Consider the following 27,543-nt stretch of genomic DNA (forward strand, 5'->3'; position numbering starts at 1 on the left):
AAAAGAAAGAACCTGAAAGAGAAGAACAGTAGGAAACAGGCCTTAATAAGGGAAATATGGATAAAAATTGGGTTAGTTTAAGCGAGTGGGGAGAAAAGGGTATATACAAGGAACCTAGGGGATAAAGGGGAAAGAAGGAGCTCAAGAGAGGTAGAACCATAGGAGAAGGGTATTATTAAGGGAGAAAGGGGGGAAATGGGGGCACATTAAATGGGAAAACTATGGTGGAGGCGTGGGACAATGCAAGAGATAAACAATCACTAGCTAGTTTTGAAAACCAGAAGGAACCATATTACTCCTACAATCTACTGACAAATTATACATAGCAGATCAAGAAATATATGTCTAGGTAAGGTTTATCAGAGAACAGTTGGTCTTTGCCCAAGATTTATCTACATGACACACAGTAATTAAAAGTACCAGACTGGTAGAACTAACCTTCTTGGATGTTTAACAGACATACTTTGAGGCCTATACTAATTTGGTCAGAGGGACATAAAGGACAGTTTTTGCTCCTAGCCCTCCTATGTTAACTAGTTCCAGGGGACTATGAGCATCTCTCAAAACGTCCTGTAAGTGGTGGGTCACCTGTCCTCTTGATCAAGGAGGCCGAGGAGACCCCACCAGATGGACTTGAACCAGTGTCCAGTCTACAGAGAGGAGGGTCAACACAGAGGAATCATTTCCTCCATGCTTCCAAGCGAAGCCAACCATGGTTGAGCAGAACCTTTGACTTATCTTCACATAGGTGGAACTGGTAAAAGAAAGGAGTCAGGGGTTCCTCCCAAGCCCATGTGACCCCTGAGGAACAGGTCCTCAAACCACCTGAAGAGTAAAAATAAATTGGTTTATCTGGGCCAACTGTAGGGCCTTAAACACCCAAAAGGAAAGTATAACCAAAGATTAAAGGGGCCAATATAATTTTTTAAGAGTCCACATGCATAGCTAAAGGCTACATAACAAGCAACAATGCCAGATAGGAGATACCTTCTTTTGAGTTGTTGGCCAGGGTGGCCAAAGGGACTCCCAGATAGTAACCCAGCATAGAACTGGGAAAATGAACAGCAGACTCCAATCTTATCTAAAGGAATATTGACAACTGATTGCTGCCAGATGAGGAACAGCTGACCCTCCTAAAACAAAGACCTCTAGATAAGCTGACTAGATTCACCAGAAGGGCAAGTAGTGGGGAATGGCTGGGGCGGGGGGGGCAACAACACAGCAGACAGTAGCAGGGATATCCGAGTATAAGGGCTCTACTGGGGGGAGGGAGGCTATGGGAAGGTGCCATCTGGGAAGTGGGTGTATAGTTGAATAAGATGGTTTTGGATGTTCTGTGTGATACACACACACACAAATCAACCAATTTTTAAAAATGTATTATACTTGAGGAGGAAGCATGGAAATTTACATTATGCTAATTAGTAGAGGTTATAAACATTACCATTGAAATCTACCTGATGACTTTATAGACATACAGAGGCACCAAGGATCCAAGTGCAACCGATTATGACTAGTAATAATCAGATGCACACAGATTAGAGATGCATGCACCAACATCTCAGTGTTAGTAGCTAAAACAATGAGTCTTTCTGCAAGGAACAATATATTCTAAAATGAAATGGAGATCTTTTTTAAAGGTTAAAAACTCATTATATTTTACAGGGTTTGTACTGAGTTCAATATTGTATAACTGTATTAATTCAACTGTGAACCTAAAAGTTTACAGCCACTTTTGAAAGAGATGTATCCTTGCTCTGGAAATTGTTACTGAATATATTAAAGCTGTAGTGAAATGCTTCTTCTAATCATGTAGTTATTAAAAAAATTTTTTAAATGATAAAAATACAATTGTCAATTAAAAAACGATATAGTTGATAGAAAGTTATGTCACCTTGAATATTACAGAATCTATACATGTATTGAAATATCATGTGGCATGCCATAAATATGCATGTGTATGTCTATTGATATTATTTTAAGGAGAAGGCATTGTAGATAATGAAGGTATACCATGTACTTGAAGTTTTTTGACTTGTATGTTCATTATGGTACCGTTGCATAAGGACATTTTCATATAGTGTTCTATTATTGTGCATTGGACATACTCCCCTACTCCACTCATTTGGTTATGACTTTGCCAAATACATAGTTTTCCTCTTATTTTTCAACACACACACATACGTATACATGGGGCGGGGGTGGGAGGGAGCCCAGTTTATCAAAGTACTTGGAATATGAACTTCACATTGGCCAGTTCTATCAAAGACACAATATTGATTGGGTCTAACAACAGGAAGGGGCAAGAATTCTGGGAGTCCTGGCAAACATATGTGCCCCAAGGGGTGGGAAACCAACCCTACAACAGTCTGAAAACCTGGCACATAAGCGTTTTGCAGAATTCCAATGGTCTTCAGCATGCTGAAGCATTTACTCAAAGGTAAAGGACAGTCGAAATTTGGTGGTCTTCTTCAACTTCAGGGGACGGCACTTGGACAGTACTTGGACATTCTGCTACAACTCACTTATTTGGTAACTAAAGTTTTGAGTGGGACCCAGAGCAAAGAAGGCTCTGCAGAAGGTCATGATGTGCTATAACCAGCCCTGCCTCTGAGCCACAGAACCCGGCAGATTTAAGGAATTGTAGGTGTGTGTGCTGATGAGGATCTCTGAAGAATCTTTGATGAGCCCAACAGGGAGTCTCACTGCTGAATCCCGGGGTTCTGGAGCTAAATGCATCAAAGAACAATGCAACATTAAAACCATTAATCCCTGGGTTCTATGAATCACATGTTAGCAGAGCACGGCAGCAGTTCATTATTTGAAGGAAATGGTACAGCTGGGGTGAGGCTTAAGGAGTTCCAGAGTAAGTTATATACGTTATGTAAGCAGGGACTGTGACTCATATCACTGACATTTACCTTGATGCCCTGCATTCAGCCTGTACTCACGGGAGAGGAATGTGTGAGCCATTTAGTGTATGCACTTGCCTGTCTTTTGGCACCCCTGTGGCTTCTACTGACTGTGAGCAGGCAATTTCAGTGAGTGTGACTAGGCAAAGGGAAGTGTGCTGCAGACCACTCAGGACAATGCTTTAGGTCACTTCGTTGAGCAAGCAGATCCTGTTATACTAATTTGAGGTGCTTATTAAGCCATAGACATGTAGACACAGAGTAGCCAATTAGGTATTCAAGTCTAGAACTGGAGTTGGAGAGAGGTCTAGGCTAGTAGCAGATATTTATGAGTTATCACACAGACAGGGTGAGTTTATATGGTAGGTGAATACATTCAAAAGATAAGGATTAATTCTGGGTCACATCAAGATCTTCCTTCCTTCCTTCCTTCCTTCCTTCCTTCCTTCCTTCCTTCCTTCCTTCCTTCCTTCCTCTCTTTCTTTCTCTTTCTCTCTTTCTTTCTTTTTTCTCTCTGTGTATGTTCATTGAAAAGTAGGAGGAAGGGGCTGGAGAGATGGCTCAGCAGTTAAGAACACTCACTGTTCTTGCAGAAGACCCAGATTCGAATCCCAGCACCCACATGGCAGCTAAGAACTGTCTGTAACTCCGGTCCCAGGGGATCCAACAGCCTCTTCTGACCTCCGCGGGCATTGCACGACACGGGTGCACTTACCTACGTGCGGGCAACACATGCATACACATAAAATAAAAATAATAAATAAAATTTTAAGAAAAGAAAAGTAGGAGGAAAACTAGGTATTTGGAATACTCAAAACAAAATGAATGGGGTGGGGGGAGTACGTTCAATGCATAATATAAACGTATGAAAATGTCTTTATGGAATGGTACCATGTCTAATGAACATTCACAGTCAAAATTTTAAAGTATAGAGTACACCTTTAATATGTATGATGCTTTCTATTTTAAAAGATATTAATAGATATACACATAATTATTTATGGCATACCACATGATATTTCAATACATTCCGTAATGTTCAAATCAAAGTTATACAATTTTTATCACCTGTATCTTAATAAAGCTGAACAAAAGGGGGAAAAAAGCCAGATGGAGATAGTTTTCAAGGAGGAGGGTTAATAGCTGTGTCAAATGCTGCTGGTGGCTGCGGTAAAGTGTGCACTGAGTATGGACAGTTGGACTTTACAATACGAAAGCTATTGGTGACAGTGACAAAAAAGGTTTCAGTGGAGGGATGGGGTATAGAGTCTAGTGGAGTGCAGTTAAGAAAGAATGGGAAGGTGCTGACGATCCTTTCAAAGAGTTTATTTAGCGTTATGTTTTCAAAGAAATAGGGAGAGAAGAGAGGTTAATTGACAGATGGGAAAAGTGATTAAGAGAGGGAGAAACATCTGCAGGACTATAGGCTGGTGAGGAAGATCCAGGATAGAAGGTGAGATGGCCAATACAGGGAGAGAGGGTAGACTGGAATATTCTGGAAAAGCAGGAGGAGACAGACCCAGAATGCTGGGGAAGGCGACATTTAGCTAGTAGCATCTACACTTCACTCAGAAGAGAGAAGACAGTAAGGGGGAGGGATGTAGGAAGGAGCGGAGATGGGGAGGTGAGTGATGAGAACCAAGTTGCCCAGTTTTCTCGAGGAAGAAAGAGGTAAGGCTATCAGCATTAGCAGAGAGCGAGGGCTGGAGGTTTGTCAACAGGCGAGACTGAAACAGATTATCAAGAGTGAGGGAGAATACACTGTTAACAGAATGGGAGGCTGGGCAGTGCTAAGGACTCACTCAAGATCTGAATGCGTGGAGCTGGACTGTGTACCTCAGAACATACTCTCAGAGGGGTGGAGCTGTAGCTTAGTGGTAGAGTGCTTGCCTAGTATATGTGAGACCCTGGGTTCGATCCTTAGCACAATAATAATTACTTTTACTAGGTGTATAAGACTTGGTCTCAAATCTCCCTCTCCCCAACAAAGCTCTCTCTCATCAAGTGAAACTTCTATTTCTAGCTTTTTATCAATCACATCTGGAAAGGTTTGACAGTGCTACCAGGCCAATTTCACTTAGTGGTGTGACTTACCAAAGGTGGCTTTGCCTTGTACTAATAACACAACCTGTGGATGAGTGTTGGAAAGGGTTGAAAAGAATCATATACCTTTAAATACTGGGAAAGCTAGCTTCACGACTGGTGTGTGCTACTGCTATTGCTGCCTTGCACTCTTAGACCTGCCTATATGTGTTTCTTGGTAAGGGTTGAAATGGAAAGGTCGAGTCCTTAAAGGGAAATTGTCAACACATCTACTGCCTATTCCACAACATTCAGAATCCAAAACATCTCAATACAGGTTAAAACACTGAATTTCTAATAACAGGTCTTGCTTTTAACCCAGTTAAGTATAAGACAGAGAAAGATAAGAAACCCTAAGGCATCATTAGAAGACACAGCCCAGTACTAACACTTAGAATAGTCTTTTGGTTGCCAAATGAAAAGCTGTTTTACCATTTCAATTAACTTATCCCAGTAAAATAAGGATAAGAGATAATAGCGACAGTAAAGATCTGAAAGATTTTGATTTTTAAAGAAAAACAACCTTATTTAATTTAATTTTATTGTTTTTTGGTCTTTTTGAGACAGGGTCTCCCTGTAGCCCCAGCTGGCCAGAAACCCAATATGTAGCCCAGGCTGGTCTCATAATCACAGATACCCGCCTGCCTCTGCCTCCCGAGTGCTGGGATTAAAGGTGTGCGACACCATGCCCAGCTGGAAGACAGCTTTATTAATATCAACTTTATGCATAATAAAATTTAAGTGTAAAGTTGAATGATTGTTAAAGCAATTTTACCAAAATAGCACAGCCACCTCGTTATGATAGTCTGGGAGTATTCTCATTGCTCCCCCAGGATTATCTCACACTCTTTGTAGCTAATCTCCAGCCATATCTCAGCCCCAGGTATCTTACTTCCTATAATTCAAACAAAGTTTGGCCAGTTTATCTTTTTTGAACATTGCGTATGAATGAGGAAATTGGTTTCTTAAACATATGTGTCTGCATACTTACCCAGTGGAAAGCCTTTGCATATTCCCTGGCCTATAGCACTCCCTTGTCCATGGACCATGGCATATGTATAGATACATGCTTCAACGTACACTCTCCTTACCTTCGTGGAGGTTTCACTGGTGTTGTCTAAGGCTTAGGGAGAACTGGGGTGCTAGGAGTTTCATAGTTGAGGCCTTCCATTTGTCTTTAATCTGTTTTGAGTTGATTTTGGTATATAAGGGTCTAGTTTCATCCTTCGCCATAAGATTCTACCCAACTCCAGTAAAAATGGCTATTATCAAAGGGACAAAAGATAACAAGTGTTGTCAAGGATGTGGGGCATAGGGAGCCCTTGCATGTTATTGGTGAGAATGTATGTTAGTATAGTCATCACGAAAACAGTGTGGAGAAAAATGAAAAACAGAACCACTGTGTTGTCCGTCAAGCCCACTACTGATTTCAACCACAGGAAATGAAATAATTATGTCAAAGAGACCTCTTCACTCCCATATTGATTACACCAGTATCCACAATAGCCAAGATATGGAATGCTATACATTACAGCATGGGTGCTATAGACAGATAAGACGTGCATGTGATATGCTCACAATGGAGTGTTATTCAACCACAAAGGATAAATTCCTGTCATTTGCAACAATATGAACGAAATTGGAGAATTCCAAATTACATAAGTCAGACACAGGGAGACAAATAGGACATGATCTCACTCACATGAGAAATATGAAATATTGACATAATAAAAATTGGGATTAGAGTAGCCCGCCCGGAGGTCTCTAGTTCTGTGTCTTGCTTCAACAGTGTTTGGACGGAACAGACCCAGGGACTCTTTTTTTTTTTTTTTTTTTCTTTCTTTCTTTTTTTTTTTTTTTTAAAAATTTCCAACCACCTTCCAGTCCCTCCAGTCGCCGCGTCCGGGACCAGCTCTCCAGCCAACACCATCTCCTTGCGGTTAGCTCCACACTGCCCATCAGGATGACCTAAACCAGCTCAGGCCAGGGGGCTCCCTCCTCTGCCCTGCACTGCTGGCCTCCAGACCTCCGCCTGATCCTCTCCAGCCACTAGGCAGCTTTGAAACACCCTGGAGCCCCTCCTAAGCCTTAGACCAACTGAAAATAAAGCTTTTTTGAAACAGAAAAAAAAAAATTGGGATTAGAATAGTGGTTGTCCAAGGTGGGTGGTAAAGATAGAAAGGAATGAGAAATTTATCAGCATATACAAAGTTACAGTTAGAAGGGATAGGCTCTGATGCCTAAGTGCACAGTAGGCTAATGATACATAACAATAATTGGTCATGTATTTCCAAATAATTGCAAGAGAAGACTTTTTGGAAGGAGGCCCTGTTTATTAGTATACTACCACTGCACACTAGAAAAGAGGCTCTTGACTGTTCCCAGAACAAAGAAATGACAAATTCTTAAGGTGATGGATGTGCTGATTATTCTGATTTGATCATTATATAATGCATATCTGTATTGAAATGCCACATTATACTCCATAAATACACAAAATTATGTGAAAATCAAAAATAAAAATCAAACCCCAAGTCACATTCTGTGTATCTCATAGGAACCTTTTCATTATACGCCATTGCATATTTCCACCATGCATAGTGACCTCTGTGAATTTCTATAACTGTTTTGCAGGATACTGTATGTTGGTTATCATACCCAGGGAAGCAGAATATCAGGTGTCCATTACCAAGCCCCTGGGGTGGACTCTAAGCTCATTTAAAAATCAGAGTTTATAGGGGAACATAGCACTGTAAAAACATTGGATGGAATAAGACTTCATTTACATAGAGAAAAGATGGGGCAAGGCAAGATCATCTGTAATAGGCATCCTACTACGATAGTACCCCCCCTTCCACTGCAGATCTACTTGACAACCAGTACCAAATGGCTGCTTGCACCCATTTCACAGAACTGTAAGAAGACCTTTCTATTTCCCCATACAAGGAGAGGAAAATTATGGAAGGAAAATTTCTTCCCAGTCAAAGACTTGCTCTTATATGGTCAAGTGGTGGAAAGACTGTATATATAAGATGGCCCTCTCCTAACACGCTGTGATCACTGGCTCTGAGGACTCGTGTTCATTTCCTTGTATTTTGTGTTAACAGGTGAGGCTCTCAATTCTGTTGCCCAAGTCAGAAACCTCAAGGTCACCAAAGGTCTGTCTTGTTTGAGGTCCAGTTGCATCCATTCCTGTCAATACTGTGTCTGCTGTCTCTTAGTTGAGCTCTGCTCTTGCTGGGCTTGGTTGCAGTGTAAGACATCATGTCTGCACTGTGACTCTTGCATCTTTCCTGCTTTTCTGAATCAAGCTATACTGGTCTTTCCAAGGTGAAAAGCTGATCAAGTGTATCTCACTGATTCAACAATAGCTCTCCATTGGATTTCAGGATGAATTCTTTGGTCTGTCATCCTGAGATTTAGCAGACCTATCCCTGGCCATCTCTGTAGTCTCCTCTCCATTACTTTCATGAGCTCTTTTAACTATAAGCACAAGAGCTGTCTGCATTTAACGCTCACATCATCACCTTACCACCCTGAATTTCTCCTCTTCCCTAAGACTCATTAAGTCTTTGGACGTCTCCTTCTGCAACGAAGCCTCATTGCATGCACCTATTTGGTTTTACATATCTCTCCAGCCAAATTCCATGTCTCATCCTTTCCCATTTCTGGCTCTAAACCAGGCTGTAAAATACTTTAAGGACAGGGTCAGTATTTTATATTTCTCTAGACTCCTCCAGAGTCAGCTTTGTACACAATAGATAGTCATTTCTTATTTGGAATTTCTTAGTTTTGTTTCAGAAACCATATCTTTCTTAACATCTTTGGAGATATATTGAGTATCTTATGGGCCCATGAAGATGGTGTATTGAGATCCAGGGAATCAAAGATGAAGTTTGATTGGAGTAGAGGGGCCTACAACATAGATGTTTGTTCTCTGTTGAAATAAGTTTCTTTCCTCTTAAAGAGCAATTTAGAGAAGTTGGTTTACTATTAATGTGTCCATTGTGTGTGTGTGTGTGTGTGTGTGTGTGTGCGTGTGTGTTACTGAGGATTAAAACTAGGGCCTCACATATGCTAGATAAATACTACCACTCAGCTATGTCCTCAGCTGGTGTGTGTGTGTGTGTGTGTGTGTGTGCCTGCATGGAGGCCAGAGGTTGACACTGAATGTCTTTCTTGATTGCTGTCCACCTTATTTTTTGAGACAGGTTCTCTCACTGAACTAGAACTCATCAATTTCTTTAATCTGGCTGTTGAATGAACTCCAGGGATCCTTCTCTCTCTCCTTCTCTGCCAAAGAATTGGGGCTAAAGACATGTGAAACCATGCTCAGCTTTTACATGGGTACTGGGGATCCCAATTCAAGTCTTTATGTTTGCACAGCAGCAATTTACTGACTGAGTCATCTCCCCAGTCCCTATTTTTTATTTTGAGACAGGATCTCACTAAGTTCACCAGACTAGCCTTGAACTTGCGACACTTGTAGCCTCAGCCTCCAAAGTATCTAGGATTACAGGCTTGTGACACCAGGCTTAAGGCTCATCATCATTATAAAACCCATTGAGTTGGTGCTGATAGCCCCATTTTACACAGAAAGAAACTGAGTCATAGAGAAGCTAAATAGCTTGAAGCCGGGTGTAGTGTCCCATGCCTTTAATCCCAGCAGAGATAAATACTTGGGAGGCAGAGGCAGGTGGATCTCTGTAGGTTCTAGGCCAGCTGGGGCTAAGGGAAACCCTGTCTCAAAAAGACCAAAAAAAAAAAAAAAAAATAGCTTGACCAATCAGTATAATCATAACTCACTCATCCTAAGATTTGTCTTCAACACTGTGTTATCTAGTTCTAATTTGTATTTTTAATGGACCAGTCATGACATGGACAAAAAGTTATGAACTTAAAGTTGAATAATTTTATTTATTTATTTTTATTATTTTTATTTTATGTGTACATGTGTATTGCCTGTGTGCAGGTAAGTGTACCTGTGTTGTACAATGTCCACAGAAGACAGAAGAGACTGTCAGATCTCCTGGAACTGGAGTTATGGACAGTTGTTAGCTACCATGTGGGTGCTGGGATTCAAACTCAGATCTTCTGCAAGAACAGCCAGTGTTCTTAACTGCTGAGCCATCTCTGCAGCCCCAAGTTGAATAATTTTAAAGACTGAAGTTGGAACCCTGTAATAGCCCAAGCTCCTCCATTTTGTGTAAGTTTAACTGGTCAATCAACTGGTCATAGAACCACCCCTAGGAAGGTGGGTTCACCTTAAGACATGCTAAATAGATGGGCGGAATACTTGGTGTAGAGTGAATGTTTCCTGCCTGGACTCCCGCCTGCCTGGCGCAGAACTTCTGGACCAGCCACAGTCATGTAGTCTTCCCACTTCAGAAAAGCACTGTCTTTCCTCTTCTCCACATCCCTTTTCTAAACATGCTTTCTTTAAGGCTGTGGGCTGCCCCCAGCATCTTGTATTTGTTTACTTTCTAAAGCTTCCTTCTCCCAGGATGTGGCTGCCAGTCAGTCACGTGTTTGACCCCCACGCAGGCTGTACACCTGCGTGGCTTCATGGCTTTCTTTCCTTCTCCCCACATTCTCCTCAGGGCAGCTGACTACCAGTTCCCCTGCCCCCCCTGAGGATTTTTCTTTAAAATTCTAATAAAAGTGTAAAAGCTTAAGTCTTGTACCAAGGACTTTATTGTTTGGATTTTACCTTTAAAAAGCTCTCATCTCCTTCCAGTTAGGGCAATACTCCTTAAACTGGTTCAGGGAGTGCTGTCCCTGGTAAATAGATTTGGCTGATTTGGAACCTTTTGCATCTGAGTGGTCCATCCCTGTGGTCCTGAACTCCGTAACAACAACATCAAGTTAACTACAGAGCACCTGGTCGGCTCCGGCCTTCAGACGCTCTTCCCTACTCTACCTACACAACTCTCTAAAGGTCTTCTTTGCTACCATTTTTCTGGTCTCCATTCCAAAGTCCTTGGTATGTGACTTTTTCAAATATTACAAATCTAAAATTTGTTAGACAGGTACAGGTTTTCATTGACAGTTTTAGAGTCAGACTTAAATGTAGGTAAATGATTCATTTTCGTACATACAGCTTCTTTCCAAATTATGTCCATTTTATCACAGCTGTAATAAAATTTTTATTACGTGCTTTTCTGATGCAAAGAGGTTTGCCTCTTTGATAATGTACCCGACACTAGAATGTAGTCATACATACAAATATTTGTTTTTTTTAAATTATTATATTTGGAATAAATAGTACTATATTCAGTTTTGGAAGGTGAAACTTGTTTTTCTAGTCTTAGGAAGGAACCAGCTTGTCTTTCTTCAGAAAATGTGTGCATACATATACATACACACAACCTATTCACATACATATGCACAGACACATATATAAAAAATGTTTGGTAACTGCTAGACAGATGCTGGGTGTATTGCTTCCATCCTCAGTATGTGCAGCAGCCCGCGTTCTAGTGGCTGTATTTAGTTGTTCTTTTCTTATCTGCATTTCAATAGCCTTTAATGAGGCCATTGTTTCCTTTCTCTTCCTGCCTCTCTCCCTAAGAAGGGAAACAAATGTCTTTCTCTACTACGCACTCTTCCAAAGCTTCTGTGACCAAATAGAAGGAGATTTTCCTACACCACATTTCTCCTAGATGTCCTCAATGTCTTAGAATTCTATTTGGAGTAAGTACAAACCCTGCAGGTCCAAGATGCAGTCAAGCAGGACTGCCTCCTACTTTAGATACCAATTGCAAGTAGTGGGCACCGGATTCCCCACACATCTGTCTGCATGGCTAAAATGAAGATTCCCACAACTCCTACCTTGAGTTTTAGGACTTTGGAATGATACTCAAAGGATTTAGGGAGGCATGTTTGCCATGTTATTAGCAAGTATGTGGTAAAGAACATGGTCAGTAGTCAGACAGAGAGACACATGCAGTGAGGTCTTGGAGGAGTGTCCTGAGTACAGGAGCTGTTTCCATGGAATTGGACTGAGCCACTGTCCAAGTGCATGGATGTGTTCACAGTCTGGAAGTCCTCTGGATCCTGCTTTCATCAGGTAGGCAGAATTGATTACAAATTCAACTCGAAGCTCTTTTCTCCTCCCTGAGAAAGGCAGATGGGGCTAGAAGTCATAAATTTCTAAATACGGCTTGTTCTTCTTGTGAGTCATCCCCTACACCCAGTAGCCTAGCAAAAATTACCTGGAGGAAAAAAATGCTCTTAGCACCTTTATCAGTTAGACAGTTACAAAGGCTTTAGAATCTCTGGGCAAGAACTGGAAAGGAGATTGAAGCGTATGTTTCTTATTGTAGCACAATACCATAAATACACAGTCAGAAACTCATATAACTATCAATTTGTTATGCTTATATAAAAGCATTTACACATCAGATGTCATTTTGTATCTTGATTAGTTCATGTGACTGTGTCTCAGAGAGCCTTTGAATGGCATGTAATTTACTTCATTTAATGGCAGGTCTAAATATAGGGAGACGCCCCATCATGGTTCATCTTAGAGTAAAGATGATGCCCATGTGGTCTTTGGACTCAAGTTGTGCAAAGTGATTTCATAATTCTGCCATTTGAGTGGCCTGGCTCAATGGTCAGTAGAACTCACTCTTCAGAATCCTCAGGGATTAGAAGCTGAGGAGACACAAGCACAGAAACCCATGTCACACTGATGCAGGGGTGGTCACCTCTGCCGAGGCCATTCTCAGTCTTTCCTCCTCAAAGGAGGACGTGAAATGATTTTTAAGACTCAAGAAGTCACTGCATGAACACTGTCACATGGAAGCCCAACAGTAAGGTGTGGGTTTCATAACCCAGCACCATCAGTTTTGTGATATAGAATGATATTTTCTGTGGATTTGTGGTCAACTTAGTCTACTCTTTTTGTGTGGTTTTCCACCCCCCCCAAGGGTACTTCCTATTTTGCAAGTTAGAGTGTTTGTGAAGGGACTTTAATTTTTTTTTTAAACTTTTACCATGAAAACCTGAACTTCTGTCATACGTTCAAGCTACCAGATGTGCTAATAAGGCACAGTATGTGGTATAGGCTCTTTGCAAGAGTGAATATTTTTTCTACCAAAAGCTAACAGGATTGATTGTTCCAGCCAATCTATCTTGAATAGAATCAGTGGAGTAAAGATTAGGTAACCTTTCTTGAAATTAGTCTTTATGCTCTTCTTCATAAATTTTAAAAACTCTTAAGTCAAGCATCATACATTTCCTTTAAATATCTAAGAAAAAAAAAGGATTGAATTTTTGAAAGGTCAGCTTGGTAGATTTATTTAAATTAGAGCTATAAATTTACTTCAATTAATGTTATTTACTATGTGAAAAATTTTGGCAGTACTTAAAGTAAAGCAATTAATCATAAGCTAAAGCAATATGATAAAAGCAAGACACTAAAAATTTCATTAAGTGGAATGAGCAGGCTTATCAAAAGATAAAACTACAATATTTATAGATTTTAATTGATTTTATTTGTGATTCTAGAATTGGGAAACACTTTATTCCATAAGCTATAGTGTTTCAATAAACAGGAGGAAATTGATGGTTTTTTTGTTTTGTCTTTTTGAGTCAAGGAATCTCTGTAGCCCCAGCTAGCCTAGAACTCACTATGGAGACCAGGCCAGCCTTGATTTCAGAGATCTGCCTCCCTCTGCCTCCTGAGTGTTGGAACTAAAGTCATGCACCACCATGCATGGCAAGATTGGTTTCATAAGTAAAGGAGGGCTAAAGAAAGTAGAAACAGGTAAGAGTGGACTGGTCATTTCAGACTTACCTCCTCCTACGAAGAGCAGGGAAGCCATGGAAACATAGATGACTGGTTAACACGAGATTATTCTAAGATACTTTTCATAGGATTAAGATGGAGGGAGCTTTATCTACCCACTGAAACTGGGATGTTTGGGTGTTTTTCTACTATTCCTCCAGATTTCTTGAGAGACTGGATAACAGCTTAATTTCAACTTGGTGACATGAAGCTTTAGCATGAGTGATTCCATTATGAGCTTTGGTCTGGTCCGGTGGCTTAATCCAGATGTTTAGTCCAAAACAATGGCCTGGTATGGCTATACTTTTTATTTATCATGCCAAAATAAAGGATTGGCAGGTACAGGGATTTTTTTTTTTTTTTTTTTGGTCTTTTTGAGACAGGGTCTCCCTGTAGCCCCAGCTGGCCTAGAACTCACTATATAGACCAGGCTGACCTCAGTCTCACAGAGATCCACCTGCCTCTGCTGAGATTAAATCGTGCGTGCCGCCATGTGCAGCCCACAGGTACAGTTTTTAAAATTTGATTAATATTTAAAATTGTGTGTGTATGTGAAGCATATATGTGTGCATGGGAAGTTCTCAAAGAATTAATACAAATATTCTTGAAGATTTATTTATTTATTTATTTATTTTTTGTCTTTTTGAGACAGGGTCTCCCTGTAGCTCCAGCTGTCCTGGAACTCACTATGTAGACCAGGCTGGCCTTGAGCTCACAGAGATCTGCCTGCCTCCGCCTCCCGAGTGCTGGGATTAAAGGCGTGTGCCACCACGCCCAGCTTCTTGAAGTATTTTTAAGAGATTGATATAAGCAGGGCATGGTGGTACACACTTTTATTCCCAGCACTTGGGAGGCAGAGGCAGGTGGGTCGCTATGAGATAGAGGCCAGCCTGGTATGGTTCTGCATAGCAAGTTCCAGACTAGCTAGAGCTACATAGTGAGACCGGGTCTCAAATAAAAAAAGGAGTTTGATGTGTCTTGCATGGAGTCATGATTAACACTGATGCGACCCACGTTCAAATGCAAAGCTATGTCAAGAAGCGTGTATTGTGTTGCTGATTTTTTTCTCTGCAGTGCAAGAAAGGAGAAAGCTGGACTGGCATTGGGATTACATGAAAGAAAGACTCCACTCATATCTTCTCAACAGTGGGAACGTACATCTGGCAGCTCTGGTAGGACATTATCTGACTAAAGCCCGATATGTCACATAGAAAAGAGCATGTCAGATTTAGCTTCACTTCATGTGGGTCAATTATCACCACTGTCTATGAGTCCAAGAGATAGACACTAATCACACTGTTAGAGTCGGTGGGACCTGGATAGTCAGCTGACCCTAAGAGCTTAGAGAAGATGGTGTTGGAACAGGAGCAGGCCTATTGGAAATCAAGAAATTGGAGATGAGTCCTTTATTGAGTCATTGAATGCAAATCCCCAAAGTCTACACCATTGTCCTCAGGGTGGAGGGTGGCAGCAAAAAGATTCTCTCAGAAGTTGAAGAAAGCTTCTAGAATGCAAGCACATTGTAGCACTCTCCTGGCCCCACAGCTATGTGAGGGGGTGGAACATTCGAGACAGTTATGGCCTCATGCCTTGACAGAAAAAGGCCACGTCAGAGCAAGGGCAGAGCAATTGCCATTTGAGGCTATTGTCCAGGCTTTAGAGGTCATCTCTCATGCCCTTACCCAGAACTGAGGGGCCAGTGTCATCTACTTACTTCCTTTCTGGCCAAGCATATATGGGAGAACTGTGAGACCTCAGTTGTAACAGTGAGCTAGGTAGCTTAGTGAAGGTGAAGGAACTGGGCATAGGGGAGTCATGGGCTGTGGAGCTGCAAACATGTAAGACAACAGTACAGAGAACTCTGCTGCTGTCGTCTGCTGGCATCATCTCAAGTCACAAAAAGAAGGGTCATGACGTGAGCCAGCAAAGTGGTGCTCCTGAGTGGGGGCGTGGCGGGCAAGACGACTTCAGTGAGTTGTGGACAGCTTGGTAGCAATCCCCTGGATTGCCCCACTCACTGCCATTCCTTGTTCATTTTTGCTGCCTTGCCCTCAATCAAGTGTTATCATGCACGCTTTGCCTTGGGTTCAGATTTCCAAGGAACCCAAGTCAGAGTATAGCAACTAAGGCTGGATTCTCAACATAATGGCAGACTAGAGTTGCAACCAGTTCTCTTCTGTTCCATTCAATTCTGTTCTGTTGTGCTCTATCGTGTTCTGTTCTGTTTGTTTTGTTTTCTGTGAGCTTTAGATCCTAGGAGGGGAAAACACTAGATGGTCAATGGTCTTTTACCCTGAAGGGCCAGGCTTGAATTGGGAGATGAACCCAGCCAGGCTCAGTCTAGCCAGGGTGCGGATGTTGTTATTGCTTCAGTAGAGACAAGGATTATATCCCGGAGAGTAACGCAGGCTGATAACCTCCCAACCAAGTTAAAAGACAAGCTGGATGCCACAATTGTTAACCACACGTCTCGACATAGGCAAGGCACAGCTAGACCAGTGTATACTGGAGTGGGGGTTGTTTCCTGCTAACAGACAAAATCATTTTGCCTGGATCCTGCTCCCTGAATCAGTGCAGTTAGCTGGCCGATTAAGATTGTTTTCTTATAGATTGGGATGTGAGAGAACAAACAGGAAATTGGAAGGTACAGAGCCAGGACCTCAGGCATAACTTCTCTTTGCTGTTTTTGACTCAGTCTGGCCTCTGTATTCTCCTTAAATCTGATTTGGAAGCAGCTAAAGGTGTAATAATTTAAACAAACTTGGCCTTTCCCGTTGGTTCAGTTCAGTCCAGTTCAATTAATATTTGTCAAGAGATTGTCCTGCGGCGACCAAGTCCTCACAGGTATGGTAACCAGGTATGAGTGATGAGCGAGGAGTAGGAAGGTGGGGGGAATGGACTGTAGGGTCCCTGGGAGGCAGTTACAACATCATTGCCCTCAGGGTGCAGTTCACTGACTGAATCTGAGCAGGGCTAAGGAGCTGTCAGGTAGCTGACTGTGGAAGTCTGCCAGCAAAAGAAATGCATTGGCGGCATAAGTTAAATTTCCTGGGGAGGAGCACAAGTGGCTTCCATGCTCTGGCGGGGCCCCTCCTCTCACCGTCCTTATGACAGTTTAGGGAACAGCTGGATTTATTGGGCTTGCTAACAGAGCATAGATTGGTGGTGAGGGGGTGCTTACAAAGGTGTGGGCACCCTTGGGCTTTTTTTCCCTACATTTCGGTTGTGGCTTCCTGACCTGCTGCTGGCCTGAAGGGCCTCTCCTCTGTCTGCCTTCCCCTGTCCCTCTCCTTAGTCCTTCCCCCCATGCACTTAAGGCTGACTAATTGGGTCCCTTTGCTCCTACCCTCCTACGGAGGGTCTTACAGTCCTATTAGTTTGAGGTTACTGAAGCAAGCAGGTGAGAAGCTAGAGAAGAAGGCATCTATCCACTTGCCACTTGGAGGACAAGCTTCTCCAATAGGGGTGATGGGCCAACCAGGCTCCAGTGGATGAACTCACATCAGAGGGCATCTGAGGACACAAACACGACTCAACAGGCCTTAACATATATGACAGAATGGATGAAATCTGGTGGGGGGGGAGGCAGCCTCCACCTGGCTCTCCTGCAAAGAGCTTTAACTCACCTAGCCCAGCCGGATTCATCTTCTTTCTTTCCCTAGACGCTTTCTCCCTGTGCTTGTCTTACTGCCCTCACCCCAGTCTCCCCACTTAAGACATTTGGGAGTGTAACAAAATGCCTCTGCTATGTGTACGTTTGTATCTTGGATGGTGAGCTAAGTATCTTTTTTATTTTGTATCATTTGCTTGCACAATGGCTTGACTGTCCTGTGGGGCCCTAGGTTCAGGCCACAGCCCCTTACTGACAATAAAAACAGAAGACAGTGGATTTCTGTATGAGTTGCCAGGGAGGATCTAGGCCCTGCGGAAAGCTGTCCCAGGCAGGACTTAGACCTGAGAGAGACAGCTCCTGCCCCCTTCTGCACCTTACTTTTTCGAATCTGAGCTTTGAAAAGTCTAGGTGCTTGCGGGCACCACCACTGGATAGACTATGCCATATGGGAATTACGTGTGTGTCACATTCATATTTGAGTCTTCTATGCAGTTTGACATTTAAGAAGGAAGTAAAGGTCGGCTGAAACATTCAAGCACATCTGCTTGGACTTCATCTGCCCCAAGGTTTCTGCTGATAGTGTCCACGGGATTCTCTTCTAATATACGAGAGGCACAGGGTTTTGATGGGTTGGCATTGTCAACTAAGCATCTGCCCTGCGCCTTTCTCTTCTCTGCATTGTAGGTGAGCCAGGAACTTCATTTCCCAAGGTCACTTTCCTATGTGGCTTTTGGTGGGAATCGGCCAATTAAAGGTGTTCACGGGTGGCTTGGAAGGCAGAAGGAGTCAGCATTCCTGTTGGCAGCTGAGAACAGCTGCTTGGACATACATATGCATATGATTTGCTCTAGCCTCTGGGCAACCTCCTGAGAATCACCTGTCTTGGAACTGTGGGCAGCTGGGCTTGTCAGCAACTTTCCTGAAATTCAGCCTTTTGTGATTTTATGAAGCAGCAATTTCTATTTTTCCCTCAACACTTCTAGTCACTGCTGAAGCTCTTGAATGCTTGTATTAAAACCCTTTCTCCCTGGAATAAATAAGTGCATCTCTTACTGGGCACTCCCTGGCTGAGAGAACAGTGCTTATCACACCCTCCCCTCCCCTTTCTTGTGATGATGGTCAGAGTGGTGTGGGTGACCAATGGGGATGAGAATACCCAGCAAAGGCATCATTACAGAGGACTAGGCAGCTTCTTACTAAGACCTTCAGCTTTGTGACCAGAGACTCTTGCTGGACTATGACAGTCATTCCTGGTGGAGGACAAATAGGGTTACTTTTTATGTCCTTTCCTCTTATGACCTTCTGCTTGCTGGAGTGCAGCATGATTGAGGTACTTAAGAATAGCTGGCAAGTATGCTGGAGAGTTGGCTCAACGGTTAAGAGCACTGACTGCTGGGGCTGGAGAGATGGCTCAGCGGTTAAGAGCACTGACTGCTCTTGCAGAGGACCCGGGTTCGATTTCCAGCACCCATGTGGTGGCTATGAACCGTCCTTAACCCCAGTTCCAGGGGAATCTGATGCCCTCTTTGGACCTCTGTGGCACTGCACGACACAGGTGCACTCACATACATGCAGGCAATACATTCATACACATAAATAAAAATAATAAATAAAATATTTTTTAAAAGAGCACTGACTGCTTTTGCAGAGGACCTGGGTTGGATTCTCAGCACCCACATAGCAGCTAACAACCATCTGAAACTCCAGTTCCAGGGATCTAATGCTGTCTTCTGACCTCAGTGGCATTGCATGACATGGCTGCACTTACACACATGCAGGCAATACACTCATGCACGTAAAATTAAAAAAAAAGAATGACTGACAAGCTTGAAAGGGGGAGAGGCTCATGAAGTTGAGGAGCCATTGACAGCTGATGGCTTTTGGGAGAGGGAGAATCAGTTATCTTTAAGAGTATGGCTCATTCTCTAGTAGATGACCCCATACCCATGAGGTGTGGCCAACACAAATTTGTCTCAGATAGATATAGATTAGATAGATAGATAGATAGATAGATAGATAGATAGATAGATAGATAGATAGATAAACACAAAGTTGGGAAGGGTGGGGTGGAAGGTGGATCTGGTAGGAGTTAGGGGAGGAGTCAGGAGTGATTCTGACCAAAACACATTGTATGTATGTATGGAATTCTCAAAGAATTAATAAAAATATATGCTAAACAAAAAGGATGGCTGATGCTTGCTCTACTGGAGTTGAAGATGATTTCAATGAATGATACTAAATGAAAGAGACAGCTATCCCTTTTTCGTCTTTGGGCCATGTGGGGGCTGCTTCCTCAAGAACACAGATGAGAATATATGTGTCGCATGCCTTATCCATTATCACAGACATTTCCTGAGTTTTTAGCAGAACACTGAGCTCATAATCCCTTAGGGAAATTGGCTGTTTGAACCAATGGAAACTAGAACAGTGTTGGGGTGGGGGTGCCTGAGTGCATATCATCCTTTCCTATGAGGACCATTGTAGGCCACACTGCTGGTACCCCATCCATTTTCCCTTAGCATCAAACATTCCCACAAAAGCAGCTTAAGACAAGTACCCATGACCATGCTCAGGGGCTTTGGCTGGCCAGAGGATACACATCTTAGAAGGTCAGAAAGCCAGGGAATATTAAATCAGTAATGGACAGAAGAGTAGACAGATAACCTCCATGTAGAAAAAGTATTATGTAGTTCTACAAAAACCAATAAAAAAGAAGAATGATCATATCATCTAGCAATTATGTTTTTGGTTATGTACCCCAAAGAAAAGCTGAATCTCGGAGAGATATTTGCATATCTGTGCTTAGAGCAGCATTACTCAAATATCTAAATGATGCAAACAACTCAAGGGTCCATTGATAGATGAATGGATCAGCAAAATTTTTTAGAGACATACAATGAAAAATTGTTCAGGCTTAAAAAGGAAGGAAATTCAGCAATGTGGTACAACATGGCTGAATCTTGAGGACATTTTGTGAAGTTAAATAAGTCAGTCACAAAATGATAGTATTGCTCCATTTATATGAGGACGTTACAAAAATCTTTGTCTGTCATTAGAGACAACTTTAGGGTGTAACCCATTTCCTTAAGAAATACTGAGGGCACAGTAATTATGATTACCAGGGTTAGCAAACACAAATACAGAACACCCAGTAAAATGTGAATTTCAAGTGAATATTTGTTCTCTATTTTATCCCATCTCTCTCTCTCTCTCTCTCTCTCTCTCTCTCTCTCTCTCTCTAACTGGGAGAAACTTTATATTACATGTATTTGATAAAGACATATATACAACATGTTCAAAGAATTCTTAGAATTCAAATGTGAGAAAACAATCAGATTGAAAATGTACCAAAGACACCTCACCTCACAGACACCTCACCAAAGAAGACACACGGATGATACATAAGCATACGAAAGATGCTGCACATCACAAGTCATCAGGGACGTGCACATCAAAATGACAACGAGACACCACTGCACAGCAGTCAGAGTGCTGTGGTGGTTTGAAAGCTGAGTCTCAGTTGGTAGCGCTGTTCGGGAGGTTATGCACCTTTAGATGGTGCAGGCTTGCTGGAGGAAGTATGTCCCTGGAGGTGGGTTTGGAGGGTTTATAGCCTTGGCCCACTTCCTGTTTTGCTCTGCTTCCTGTGTGTGGATGAGATGTGATCAGCCAGTTTCCTGCTCAGGCTGCCATGCCTGCCCTCACACCTTCCCTGCCATGACAGACTCTAGCCCTCAGGGACCATAAGCCAAAATAAACCTTTTCTTCCCCCAGTTGCTATTTGTCATGGTATTTTACTACAGTAACAGAAAATTAATACAAATGGCTAAAATGCAGAACGGTAAACTTCTAACACTGGTAGGCTGTGGAGCAGCAGGGACTCTCATTCACTGCTGGTGGGGATGCAAAATACACAGCATTCTGAAAGAGAATCTGGTGATTTTTAAAATTTATGTATTTGTTATTTTATGTGTATGAGTGTTTTGCCCACATGTATGTAAGTGTACTTGTGTGTGCAGTGCCCACAGAAGCCAGAAGAGGGTGCTGGATTCCTTGGAACTGGAGTTACAGATGGTTGTTAGCTGCCAAGTGGGTGCTGTAAACAAACCCAGGTCCTTTGCAAGAGCAGCCAGTGCCCTTAACCGCTGAGCCATCTCTCCAGCCCCAGAATTTGGTGATTGCCTGTAACACTAAACATGCTCTTACCATATGCTCCAGCAATAGCCACCTATGTCCATTCATAATCCTACACATGGATGTTTTTAATAGTGAGGGAATAAAATTTAGCACAATGGAATACTATTTTCTTAAAGAAGTTTGATAGCAGTATTATGATGTATCAGTGCAGGCCTGTCAACAATGATAATTGTCCTGCTCTGGTGGGGAACATTGATGTGTGGGAACCAGAGTACATGGGGAATCTCTTGCCTCCCTCTCAATCTTGTAATGAACCTAAAACTGTCATAAAAACCAAGAGAAAGAAACTGATTTGAGACCCAATACATTATATTTATGACCCCCACTAGTGACTGAAATCCACTGCAAAGCTCTCTTTAGAATGGCAGAAGAGATAATCTCTTAATGTGTATAATATATGACATAACCGGCAATAGATGTTCTGAAAATACTGAATTCTTTTAAAGTAGCGTAGTGTTGGAATAAGTAAAAGAAAGGGAGATTATGTCCCAAAATTTTAGAGTTAAAGGGCTCCAGATCTGAGGATTTAAATTTAAGAAATGGAAGAAAAATAGAAGTAGAATTTGAATGATACTGGCAGGAAATAGACTGATATGCTAATGATGTCATTTGACAAATTTTGTTGAAAATAGTTGGATATACTCCTGAGTCAGGGGAACTAAAAATGTCCAGTTCCCACATAGTAGTATCACCAGCACACTGTGTATGACAATTTCTTCTAAAATTAGTTACGGTTCATGTAATTTTAGTGACAAGGTAGTGTACAAACACATTCTTTTCCTAAAATTGAAATTATACAGAGAAAATTTCCCTTTAACACTGTTGTACCTCTGTGATTGCAGTGAGATTTCAAGAACTGTTTAACTGGATGAATGTGGTGGCACACACCTTTAATTGAAGCACTTGGGAGGCAGGGGTGTTGGGGATCCCTGCTGTGAAGCCGTAGTCTCTCCATGTCCGGGTGGCCCACGGGCTCGGTTTCATATGCAGATGACTCCTTTCAGCAGAGTACCTGGCATCTTCCTGACTCTCCTTTGAAGTAGCCGCCATAGAAAACATGGCCTCTGGCTCTGGAAATACCATGCTTTCCTGTGTGATTTTTCAGTAGTCTGGCAGCATGGCAGGAGCCCATTTCCACACGCAAATGAGGCATCCCCAAAATACCTATCAGCTATAGCTTTTACCACTGCCCCTACGGTATAAAATATCCCAGTCTTCTCTCAATAATTTGGAGCTAGAAGCGGAGCTGGAGCTAGAGCAGGAACTGGGTCACTGAGACTTGGAATAAAGAGCTGTACCACTGAATCTGACTGAGCTGAGTCTGTGTCTCCTGCCTGCAATCTAGTCTCCCCGGGGGGCAGCATTCCTCCGTCACCAACTCACGGATCCCAGCTTCAGCTGCCCCGTACTTTCCTGCGTGGTCCAGCAGCCGGTGGAACTCGCATATTGAGGAAAGTACATGGGTGAAATAAGCGCGGAAACACGGCTGGACAATACTCCAGCAGCAGAGAGCCACGGAAGATGCAGGGAAGCAGCGGAGAACCAGCAGCCCCCGAGAGCCAGACCCACCATCCTCCAGGCGCATGGCAGAGAAGCCTGCGGACCCGCCATGCCATTCCGGGAGTGCGCACAGGGACCCCGAGAGCCCAGCGTGCTCACTGTACAGGGGTAAGAGAATCTCTGAGAGATTGAGGCCAGCCTGGTCTACACAGTGAGTTCCAGGCCAGCTGGGACTATAGGGAGACCCTATCTCAAACTACCCCCCCCCAAAGAATTAGCTATGAGTACACCTCCAGACCTTTCTGTGTTTATATTGACCTGGAAATTGAAATATACTGAAAATGAAACTGGTGTTATGATTGGCATTTTGTTCTGTAACTTTCATTTTATACCACACTATGCCTCAGAGATTTGACTAAATTAGTATATATATAGAATATCTCATTCTTTTAAATCTAATAATTGATTTTGGATTTAGGAATATTACTTAATGAATATGCTCTATGTACTCCCTCTGAATTTTGCTTCTGTTTCCTGTTCCTGCCTTCTTTTGGGTTATTTTGACTATTTCTAAAATTTACTTTCTAAATTATTGTGGTTTTGACTATGTTGTTTTGTATAGTTTTTAAAAGGGTTTTAATATTTATTTGTGTGTGTGTGTGTGTGTGTGTGTGTGTGTGTGTGTATGTTCATGCATATGAATGTGCCATGCTGTAGATTTCAGGAGTTGGCGTTCTCCCAGAAGATTCCAAGGATCAAACTCAAGTGTTCAGGTTTGACAGTAAGTGCCTTTATCTGCTGAACCATCCCACCATGCCTGTTTTATATAGTTTTTGGTGGCTGCTCTAGGGATAAAAAAATGCATACATTTGCCCTCTGTAGTTAAAATAATTATTTTAGCCCTTCAGCTGGAATATGGAACTTTGCCACCTCCAAGGACTTCACTTCCTCCCTATGCTATTGTGTCATGTGTCAATTGTACCCACATGGAAAAACCTCATCAGTGCTGCGGTTAGTCTCTTAACCATCAAACTTACTTTAAAGAACTCAAGAATAGTGTATTTTTTAATCCAGTATTTATCATTTCTGCTGTTCCCATTTTATTCAGGATAGTCCAAGTCTCTTGTACCATTTTTCATCTGCTGGAAGAACTTCACTTAACAATTCTCTTAGAAAAAAAAAAAAATGGCTAGCTCTGAATTCTCCTGGTTTCCAGAATCTGAGGATGTCTTTATTTCACCTACACTTCCTTTTTTTTTTTTTTTTGGTCTTTTGAGACAGGGTCTCCCTGTAGCCCCAGCTGTCCTGGAACTCACTATGTAGACCAGGCTGGCCTTGAACTCACAGAGATCTGCCTGCCTCTGCCTCCCGAGTGCTGGGATTAAAGGCGTGCACCACCATGCCCGGCCCTATTTCACCTACTTTCTGAAGGATCTTTTCACTGTGTATAGAACTTTGGATTGACAGGTCTTTCAGCAAATAAACAATGTGTCTCACGTTCTTGGTCATGTGAATTGTCCCCATAGGTAATGTGTTTCTACCTCTGGCTGCTTTCAAGATTTTTCTGTAGTTTATAACTGTTGATTATGATATGCCTGGGTATAGCTTGCCCCTTCCTTTCCCTTCCCTTCCCGTCCCTTCCCTTCCCTCCCCTCCCCTCCCCTTCGTTTACTTTCTCTTTCCTCTCAATCTCTTCCTTTCTCTCCCTTTTATTTCCTTCTTTCCTTCTTTAGCCCAGGCTAGCCTCAAACTCATGGCACTCCTCCTAAGTGCTGAAATTCTCAGCAGGAGCCACCATGCTCATCTAATTTGCTTGTTTTGTTAGTTTTACTATTGAGAATTCTCTCATCTTCTCAAATCTATAGATTTATGTTTCTGGTGAAATGTGAGTAATTTTTAGCCATTATTTTTTTAAACTTCTTTCAAGCATCAGTGTTTTTTATTATTTATTTCTGGATCTATCTTTAAACTCACTCTTTCCTCAGTCATTACCACACGCTCTTGAATTCATCCAGTGAGTTTTAAGTTTCATTTACACAGCTTAAAAGTCTAGGGATTTGGGCATGCTTGCCTCAGTACAGGCAGAAACACCCCCCTCCCCCCGCAACCTGTGTTCCCTTTCCAAACTGTCTAAACCATTAGTGTGCTTATATTTCGCCATTTCCATTTTAAAATAGTTTCATCATATTTCTTAAAACTTCTGCTGGTGCTTCAGTAGAGATTGAACTGAAAATTGTAGGCTAAAATGGAGACTGACTGATGACCTTACTGTGCTGAGCTTCCTCCTCCAGATACACAAATATCTGTGTAAAGTCACATTTTGTCCTGTATCCTTCAAAAAATTTAAAATTTTCCTATAAAGATCTTGTTCATGTTTTAAGTTTATTTACAAACATTTCACATGTATTTACTGATTTATGATATGCTATCTTTCTGTGTTTATGGATTTGCCTTTATTTCTCTAATTCTTTATACATTTTGTATATTTTATTGAATTTTTGTGTATTTCATACAAAACATGTTAATCATCTTTATATCCCTCTCCTATTTGCACCCTCCCATAGCCTCCCCACCAGATTCATGCATTCTGTCATTAATGTTAACGCCTATTGAGTCAAGTCAGTGTACCCAGATGTCCCTCTTCCATTAAGGAAGATCAACTCTCCCCTCACCCAGTAGTAATCAGCTGCCAGTAGTTCTTTGGCTAAGGTTGGTACCTCCTGTCCATTTCCCCATATCTATGCTGGGTTTTTGTCTGATTGAGTTTGCATGGGTCTTATGCATGCTCACACTATTGTTGTAAGTTCATATGAGTAAGACCCAGGAGCCTGTAAGACTCTCCATATGGTCATGCACCTCCTCCTCTGGCTCTTACAATCTTTTCTGCTCCCCTCTTCTGCAATGGTTCCAGAGCCCTGAGTGGGTGTGATTTAATATAGGAGTCCTGTTCAGGAACCCACACTCTGCAGACTCTTACTCACTATCCTTTGGCAATTTGCAGCCTTTTGTGTTCATTGCCTTCTATTGAATGAAGGATCTTTGCTGATGAGAATTGAAAGATGCGTTAGTATTTTCTCTGCCCCTTGTTCCATTATGTTCCATGAGCCTTAGGTGTAGAGGTTCCATTGTAGATGTGTCACTTAGGGTTGGGCGTCTCATAAATATTTTTCTCTGTGTGTGACCAGCTGTGGAACTCTGTAATAGTCTCTGTCTTTTGTAAAAGAAGCTTCTTTGATGAGTGGTGTATTAGTTGCTTTCCTGTTGCCGTGATAGAAACACTGACCAAAGCGACTTATAAAAGGAAGTGTTTATTTAGCTTACTGCTGCAGGGGAATTACAGTCCGTCATGGTGGGGAGGCACGGTGGCAGGAGGGGGCAGGAGCAGAAAGCAGAGGGCTCCCATCTTCAAGCAGGCACAGGAAGCAAGAGAGCAACTCAAGATATGGCAAGGATTAAGGACTCTCTAAGCCCACCCCCCATGGCATGGCCACACCTTTTAAGACCTCCCCAAACAGCACCACTAACTGGGGACAAAATGTCTGAATTCTCAGAGCCTATGGGAGACATTCTCATTCAAACCACCACATTCCACTCCCTGGCCCCCATAGGCTCACGACCATATAAAATGCAAAATGCATTTAGTCCAACCTTAAAATCCCCATAGTCTTTACTAGTTTTAATACTATTCAAAAGTCCATAGTTCAAAGTCTCTTCTGAGACTCCAGGCAGTCTCTTAACTGTAAGCTCCAGTGAAATCAAAAGACAAATTACATACTCCCAACATAAAGTGGAACTGAACACACATTCCCATTCCAAAAGGGAGGAATGGAGGCATAGTAAGAAAATACTGGACCAAAACAAGACCGAAAACCAACAGGGAAAACACCAAATCCAGCAGCTCCACGTCCAACTTCTGGGTCTTTACTTCCATAGGGCTTATGTGGCTCAGCCTCTCCAGCTTTGCTGTGTGCAACACACATCTCTCTCTTGTGCTGGTACCACTCCCTATACTTGGCAGATGCCTCACAGCTTTGGCATCACAAACATCTTGGGGTCTCCAGGCTTCACCTTCACAGCTTCATGCAATGGCCTATCAGGGCCTTCTTTGTGCAGGGAAACCCCTGCTGCATGCTGCTTGGCCTCAGTGACTCTTTGAAACTGTGGAGGAAGAACTGATGACTCCTTCACTCTTGCATCTTTCACGGCTCTAAAGCCATCACCAGGTGAACAACACTGCCAAGTTTGGCTGCAAGTTTGGGATGCATCCAGCCTGCTTCATCCACTTTAGAAGTTTTCTCTTTAGTGGTTTTCTAGTAGAAAACCCCTGCAGCATTTTCCTTTCACAAGCTGGAGGCTTAACTGGGTATGGTCTTGCCTGAGAGGCACTCTCTCTATTTTTTAAGTGTAAATTTATAGGCTTTTCCTTAATCACTTTAATCACTTTATCA

The 27,543-nt window shown here is 42.3% G+C and overlaps 1 protein-coding gene across 1 annotated transcript in view; it reads right to left on the reverse strand.

Moving 5' to 3' along the window:
- LOC103739496 (dehydrogenase/reductase SDR family member 2, mitochondrial-like) overlaps positions 1-23,206 on the reverse strand; it is a 39,732-nt gene extending 16,526 nt beyond the window's left edge. The window contains exon 1 of the mRNA XM_029566843.1: positions 22,979-23,206. Coding sequence (XP_029422703.1) covers positions 22,979-23,206 — 228 coding nt within the window. The remainder of the gene's footprint in view (positions 1-22,978) is intronic.
- Between the last annotated feature and the right edge of the window lie 4,337 nt (positions 23,207-27,543).

The sequence above is a fragment of the Nannospalax galili genome, unplaced genomic scaffold, assembly GCF_000622305.1.
Source record: "Nannospalax galili isolate Female #2095 unplaced genomic scaffold, S.galili_v1.0 scaffold1119, whole genome shotgun sequence".
Lineage (NCBI taxonomy): Eukaryota > Metazoa > Chordata > Mammalia > Rodentia > Spalacidae > Nannospalax > Nannospalax galili.